This window comes from Dipodomys ordii, unplaced genomic scaffold (assembly GCF_000151885.1).
Source record: "Dipodomys ordii isolate 6190 unplaced genomic scaffold, Dord_2.0 Scaffold14, whole genome shotgun sequence".
NCBI lineage: Eukaryota > Metazoa > Chordata > Mammalia > Rodentia > Heteromyidae > Dipodomys > Dipodomys ordii.
This window is the reverse complement of record NW_012267230.1, coordinates 16,397,990-16,405,859: the sequence shown is the minus strand read 5'-3', so window position 1 is coordinate 16,405,859 and position 7,870 is coordinate 16,397,990. Positions and strand designations below refer to the sequence as shown.

At 48.2% G+C, this 7,870-nt stretch overlaps 1 protein-coding gene across 1 annotated transcript in view; it reads right to left on the bottom strand.

Moving 5' to 3' along the window:
• Axin1 (axin 1) overlaps positions 1-7,864 on the bottom strand; it is a 36,356-nt gene extending 28,492 nt beyond the window's left edge. The window contains exons 1-3 of the mRNA XM_013011737.1: positions 7,727-7,864; positions 4,818-4,952; positions 3,308-4,257 (exon numbers count right to left, since the gene is read on the bottom strand). Of these exons, the coding sequence (XP_012867191.1) occupies positions 3,308-4,177 (870 nt within the window). The 5' untranslated portion in view covers positions 4,178-4,257; positions 4,818-4,952; positions 7,727-7,864. The remainder of the gene's footprint in view (positions 1-3,307; positions 4,258-4,817; positions 4,953-7,726) is intronic.
• Between the last annotated feature and the right edge of the window lie 6 nt (positions 7,865-7,870).

The following is a 7,870-nucleotide window of genomic DNA, read 5'->3' as shown; positions in this document are numbered from 1 at the left end:
AAGTGGCGCTGTGGCTCAAGTGGTAGAGCGCTAGCCTTGAGCTGAAGAGCTGAGGGACAGTGCCCAGGCCCAGAGTTCAGGCCCCACGACCGGACCCCAAAAAAAAAAAAGCTCAGCTTCCTGAGTAGCTACAATCATAGGCATGAGCCACTGGCGCCCAGCTACTTGTTATGTGTGGGGGGTTGGGGGGGGGGAGGGCCTCGGCACATGTGCCAGTACTGGAGCTTGAACTCAGGGCCCTGTGTTCTCACTTAGCTCTTTTGAGCAAGGTAAAAACTCTACCACTTGAGCCACACCTCCATTTCTGGCTTTTTGCTGGTTAATTGCAGATAAGAGTCTCATGGACTTTCTGTCCAAGCTGGCTTTAAACCTTTTTTTTTTTTTTTTGTCGGTCATGGGGCTTGAACTCTGGGCCTGGGTGCTGTCCCTCAGCTCTTCAGCTCAAGGCGAGCGCTCTACCACTTGAGCCACAGTGCCACTTCCGGTTTTCTGGTGGTTTATTGGAGATAGGAGTCTCACCGTCTCTCCTGCCCGGGCTGGCTTTGAACCGCGATCCTCAGATCTCGCCCGGCTGGCTTTAAACCTTTATCTTCCAATGATAGATTTGAGCCACAGGTGCCCTGCTATAGTATTACCTTAACAATGTTTCTAACTGGAGCAGACAAGTAGGTCACTAGTAGAGCATTTGGCTACCATTCACAAATCCCTGGATTCTATGTCTAGTACCACAATAAATAAATAAAAGAAAATGTTCCTAATCAAACCGGAATGCTTTTACGTTATTGTTCTTAAAAAGTCAAATATTTACTTTTCAAACATCTTCAGAAAGTTTATCATCCACACATACACAAACAAGTACAGGAGAGAGAAAAAGGGTCCAAATTCAAGGCAGTCCCATTGCCAGGGGTGGCTCTCCCAGCCACCGAGGAGCCTGGCTGACCGGATGTCTGGGGAGGCTGGCTATGGGAGATACTGCGGGATGACCAGACAGCTGGGATGCCCACGGGGCCTGAGAGCAGTGAGTCCTGAGAACGCTACTCCAAAGAGGTCTCAGTGCGCACAGAATGCCCATGAGCAACTCCTCCATCTAGGTTAGGTTTTAACCAGGTTTCCTTAACAGGTAAGTTTAGGGTACATTCTTTCCTAAAGCACTTGCTACTGGAGAGTACCAGTGGCTACCCCCAGGAGGCTGAGATGTGAAGGTGACAGTTCTTATCTCCAATTAATCACCAAAAAGCAGGAGGTGGAGCTCTAACTCAAGTGTAGAGCACCAACCTTGAACAAAAAAAAGAGCAAAAGGACAGCAGCATCCTAGCCTGAAGTTCAAGTCCCAGTACCCTCTGCCCCCTGAAAAATAAGAAAAAGAAAATGCAAGCTTCCCGCTTACAGGTCCAATAGCTGCTAACCTGGAAGCCAGATATGTAAACCTCCGGTAACCACATGGGGTCCCAAAGAAGAAAAAAGAAGAAACAGGCGTCAATGCTGTGGCTAGTCCTCCTCACTCACTCATAATTTAGAACAAGCAATCCCTGGACTAACTACATCACCGTCCCAATACCTGGCTGGCACGGGAAAACATCAATCCTGGAACTTTAAGCACAATCCCGACAATGTCTTCTGCGTGCTTGGACACATCCAGGAGGCATCTCCAGAAGACCACCACAAAAGTAAGCACTGAACTCTCTCTAAAGTTCAACACATTTGTAAGTCTATTCCTCCTGAGCCCAAAGGATTATGTCTCCAGGTAAATCCATCTTCTATGTAAAAAGATAATAAAATTTGAACCACATTATGACTTCTGAGAAATTCTCTTTGTGTGTCTGTGTGTGTGCAAGCACACACACACACACACACACGCGTGCGCGTGCATGCAAACTCAACAGTCCTGGGCCTTGAACTCAGGGCTTAAATGCTTTCCACTCTACCATCTGAGCCACAGCTCCACTGCTGGCTTTTTGGTGGTTAACTGGAGATCACTCTCTGGTGATTGTCTGCCAGGGTTGGTTCAGATCTCAGCCTTCTAAGTAGCTGGGATGACAGGTGTCAGCTACTAGCACCCAGCCCCAGTACTCTTATTTATTTATTTATTTATTTATTTATTTATTTATTTATTGTCAGTTGTGGGCCTGGGCACTGTCAGCTCTTCTGCTCAAGGCTAGCGCTCTACCACTGGAGCCACAGCGCCACTTCCGGCTTTTTTCTTTTTGCTTATGTGGTGCTGAGGAATTGAACCCAGGGCCTCAGGCATGCAAGGCAAGCGCTCTACCACTGAGCCACCTTCCCAGCCCCGAGTACTCTTTCTTAATGAGTCATTCTTAATGAGTCGCAAAGCCATATACTTAGTCTATTCTTCTTCTCATCTGTACTGAGCCTTGAACCCAGGGCCTCTCGCATGCTAGGCCAGTGCTCTGTGGGACACACTCCCACCCCTTTTATTTTTTTGTTTTTAGATAGGATCCTGCTAAGTTGCCCAGAGTGACCTCAAACTCGCAATCCTACTGCCATAGTCTCTCGAGTACCTGGGATTACAAGCAGGTACCACCATACCCAGCAAGACTATTCTCAACACTACAGATATGTTTTTGTTTTTTGTCGGTCGTGGGGCTTGAACTCTGGGCCTGAGCGCTGTCCCTCAGCTCTTCAGCTCAAGGTGAGCACTCTACCACTTGAGCTACAGTGCTACTTCTGGTGTTCTGGTGGTTTATTGGAGTTAAGAATTTCATGGACTTTCCTGCCCAGCACTGGCTTTGAACCGAAATCCTCAAGACCTCAGCCTCCAGAGTAGCTAGAATTACAGGCATGAGCCACTGGCTCCTGGCTTATAAATAATGTTTTTTAAGTCCAGTTGGAGGCATAGCTCTAGTGGTATATTCCCTGAGTTCAACTCCCAGTACCACAAAATAAATAAACCTGGGCTGGGAAGGTGGCTAAGTGTTACAGCGCTTGCCTTACAAACATGAGGCCCTGGGTTTGATTCCTCAGCACCACATAAGCAAAAAGAAAAAAGCCGGAAGTGGCGCTGTGGCTCAAGTGGTAGAGCGCTAGCCTTGAGTAGAAGAGCTGAGGGACAGCGTCCAGGCCCAGAGTTCAGGCCCCAGGACCAGACCCAAACAAACAAACAAATGAACAAACAAACAAACCATCAGAGGTGAAGTTATCATAGAGAGCATAACCATAATTCAACCATAGGAATAGTACATTCAGTTCGGATTGAAAGACAAGGCCATCTGTTACCAGCACCTTTCCCTTGTTCCTTCTCAGGTGAGTATAGAAAATGGGACAGACACCTTGTGCCAACTCACCTGAGCTCTTTGCCTTCGCTGTACCGTCTACTTGAGGTCCTTGGAGCAGCTGTCTCCAGGAGCAGCTTCTGGGTGAGCCTACTGGGAGGAGCAGAGTCTCTGCCATCATCCTCATCTGCATCTTGGTCACATTTCCATTCCTCATCTTCATTCAGTGTGGGCAGGTATCCAGATATACCCTTCCCTGTCCCTGACCCTGAGCTCTGGTCACTGCAGACCTTCGGGCTCTCTGAGCCTGCCCTTGTGTATTCCAAGTAAATGTCAGACTTGAGGAAGGATGGATAGGTATTCTCCTCCATGGTAGACTGGATTTCTGTCTGGGCCTGGTCAAACATGGCAGGATCAATGTGCTGCTTCATAACGCAGTCCTTTATGAAGCTCTTAGTGGCTGGTTTGGCTTGCCGTGAGACGATGCCACTGCTGTCCAGGATGTACTTCCGGTAGATGGCTCTGGCCAATTTTAGCCTTTTTTCCTCATTTGCATCGCAGGGCTCAAGCTTCCTAAAGCCAGTACAGGCAAACCAGAAGTCCAGCAGGTCAGCACAGCCCTCCTGCTTCAGGAAAGTCCTGAAGAGGCTGATCCCATCCTGATCATCCAGTAAGGAGTGCAGTGACTCTGCCCACCTCAAATACGGTGGGGTGGGGGAGGCGCTGCCCTCAGGCTCATACCCCAGATCCAGATCTGAGCGCCTTGGGGTAGCTGTGGAGGTATCGCCTTTAATGCTGACACCTTTCCCAGGGCAGAAACTGTGGCTGACAGGCCTCGGGTCTGTGGACACCAAGTCTCCCTCCTCACCAGGCACTGGAGGTCGGGGGGCATCTTCGGTGAAACTTGCTCCGAGGTCCAAGGGGAAGCCCTGCTCCTGGATACTCATTTTGGGACTCTGCGTCAATGAACAATGAGCGCTGACCCTAATACATCAGTACTTATAGCTCCAAAGGGAATCAATCTGTCCTGTTGAAACCATTAAGAGGACAAAGATTAGGAAAAGTTGTCCATGGATGCACCCAGAGGTTCTCTCAAGACACACAGTGGAGCCCTCCCACTCTGTTTGGAGGAGAGACTCAGTTTAGATTTCCAGCAGAGACACGTTGGCCCCATGATTTGTTCTACATTGAGACAATTTACGAAAACTTGTAAACACAGGAAAGCCTCTCATGCTGAGCGAGTGCACAGAACATGAAAGGGTACTTCCCCTCCAGGGGTCCTTTATGAGAACCCAAAGAGATGAGGGGCCTGAGGACCACCCACTGTGGCCAAAGAACTGAATGAAAGCACTAGGTGAGAAGGCAGGAGGAAGGAGGGTGCTTCTGGCCCTACCCACCGGCTCAGCACACGTGAGAGCAGCTACCCCACTGGCCCTGGGGTGAACAGGCACACTACGGAGCACTAGGCAGACGGCCGCTTTCCAAGGATCAAGTCTGTCTTTTCTGCCTACTGAATCACTTCATGCTTAGCACATGCTTAGCACAGGTGGCATACACAGCAAGATGTTGGTGCAACTCTTAACACACCTGCAGGAGCAGCTAATCATGGGTCACCTTCAACATCACAGCAGTAGTAAAAGAAGAACATGGCTTAAATCCACAGGAATTGGTCTATCAGTGTAGTGTATATTACATCACTTCTCTACATCAATGTAGACAATCCTGGAAATGCAGAAGGGTGTGCGCTTGGTTGCTAACACCTCTTCTCACAGGAAGAGTCCTTTCAGAGAGCAAATAGTGAAAGTACCTAGAAATTCAGGCCAGAGAAATTATAGAAAAATGAAATCAAAATGCAATTATTTCTTTTAGCTAAAGAAGCATATAACTGGGCTGGAAATGTGGCTCAGTGGTAGAGTGCTTGCCTAGCATGCATGAAACCTTGGGTTTGATTCCTCAGTACCACATAAATAGAAAAAGCCACAAGTGGCGCTGTGGCTCAGGTGGAAGAGTGCTAACCTTGAGCAAAAGAAGCTCAGGGAGAGCGCCCAGGCCCCGAGTTCAAGCCCCAGGACTGGCAAAAAAAAAAAGCGTTCAATTTACATACTTTAATTGTGAAATGAAAACCAGAACACTGACTCTCTCAGAAGTTGGGAAAGTACAGTTCTGTCCACCGGATCACATGAATGCATGAATGCTGTCCATGGTCTTTGTTCCTTCCTATTATAGCCTATGTAAGTCCTCAGAGCCCACGAGCTCTGGCTGGGCCTCTCACCCTAGCCAAGTGGGAGACTACAATACCACTTGTCCTGGTGCAAGTGGCCTAAGCAAAAGGAGAAAACACACGCACGCATGCACCAAGGTCAAACACCTGGGCACTAAACAAAGGGTACAAAATAATTTCTAAAGCCAACATGAATGGTGACTCCAGATTGCCAGGCACTGGTCTCCGTGAAATCCATACCCAACTATGTTCTCGCACTGCACGTACTTAACCTGCCAACAGCTGCTGGTAGCTGAAGTGCAGAATCATCCCCAAATGACATTTCTGCAACTAATGACTTCTTAGGTAGGCTCAGCAGGACCAGATCTGTACTTAGGGCAAGGCCCTCCCTTGGCTGCAGGCCCTCTGCTGCTCACGGGCAACAAGACTCTCTTCAACCACAGTCACTTCCCGGGAACTCTGGATGTCTGTAGACCCACACCAGCACAGTCTACCATCTTCTTGTTCAGGGTTCCATTACAGGCACTAAACACTTGACCTTACTCTTACAAGGCAGCTCATTATTAGCCTTGAGAAAGAACCAAAGCATGGAAATTGAAAAGCAGCTAAGCACAGCATGTTCAAACAGGAGGCAAGTCACTGTCACTTTTGCCAAGGTATGCATGTCTTCTGTGGGAATTACTGCTGTGGAATCCCCTCAGCACTTGAGATCCTGAGATCAATGGGCACTCATAATATTTAAAATATGGACAAAAAAAAAGACACTTGGGGCTGGGAATATGGCTTAGTGGTAGAGCGCTTGCCTAGCATGCATGAAGCCCTGGGTTGATCCCTGAGTACCACATACACAGAAAAAGCCAGAAATGGTGCTGTGCCTCAAGTGGTAGAGTGCTAACTAGCCTTGAGTAAAAGAAGCTCAGGGACAGGGGCTGGGAAGGTGGCTCAGTGGTAGAATGCTTGCCTTGCATGCATGAGGTCCTGGGTTCGATTCCTCAGCACCACATAAGCAGAAAAAGCCAGAAGTGGCACTGTGGCTCAAGTGGTAGAGTGCTTGCCTTGAGCTGAAGGACAGCACCCAGACCTAGAGTTCAAGCCCAGGACTGGCCAAAAAAAAAAAAAAAAAAAAGAAGCTCAGGGACAGTGCCCAGGCCCTGAGTCCAAGCCCCAAGACTGCCTCCCCCCATTCCCCCCGAAAAAAAGACACTAGTTCTAGATGCCAAACATGAGCTCTTCACAGATGCCAAATTACTGCATTATAGAAACAGCAGCAAATCCAAGAAGCAGCCCTTGATTACAGAACTGCAGCTATCTTCAAAACTCACATTTTAATAAGCTAATCAAGTCTATCAAAATCGTTTTAAACTAGTTTTTAGAACCCAGAGGATATATGCCCTATTATTTCACATCTATTTTTGGCTATCAACTGACAGAAGACCTTCGGTGTCTATGGAAGCACATGAACATCTCCATAAACTACTGAAGCATTTCAATTCCCTACATCTCTAGGCTGCCACAGAGAACAAACTGCATTTAGGGCACACCTGTGTACATATCACACATACAATAGCTATGCTAAGTGGTTGAGAGTCTAATGCCCACAACTTCAAATCTGGACCTGTAACCACAACCTGTAAAGTGATTCCATAGAGGTAATGTATAAATCTGATACAGCATACAGCTCTGGAGCCCAGGGCCACAGGTTTGATGCTTTCTAGCTATGTGTATGTATGTGTTTCACTGCAACATACCTGAGGCTTCTGATTTACATTGAGTGTAGAGATAACGGCATGGCTGACCTTTCCCCAACTGTCTGTCAGTTAAATTATTTAAGAGCCTGGGTTACTGCTTTCACACATCATCCATATGCTCATCACATAAAATTTTCAATGGCCTCCCCGCAAACAAGTACACTAGCGTCTCTGAAATAAGAAATCTGACTAGTCAACACGCTGAACCTCAAACGAAAACATGGCTTTATCTATTTTCCCAGCCTCGAATGCAAGTTCCTAAAACTAAACCCAGGTATTGAGACAGGACCTGTAAGTCCAGAGAACCAGCACGAGGAGGGGTGTGGAAAGGAGGGGTGCACAGAACAGTGAGAACCCTTCATAAGTTATCTTGGAAACGCACTGAGAAGCCTCCCCAGAGGATGATGTATCATTGCTCTGCTGTCTACCGCCCAGCTCAAGTGTGCAGCTCTGGTTTCACGGGAGGGGGCGGGTGTGTGCGGGAAGGGCAGAACGGAGGAAAGAGAACCCCAAGAGACAGGACCAACCTGAAGGGGTGCAGACGTCAGAACAATGGCGTCCAGCCAGCGGACCCACAGCCTGGACCCAGAGAGGACCGTCCTTGGCTTTCACTCCCTCCTTCCAACTTTTTCCAGGGAGGGCCGGGCCGGCACACTTTCTGTCCCCGGGGC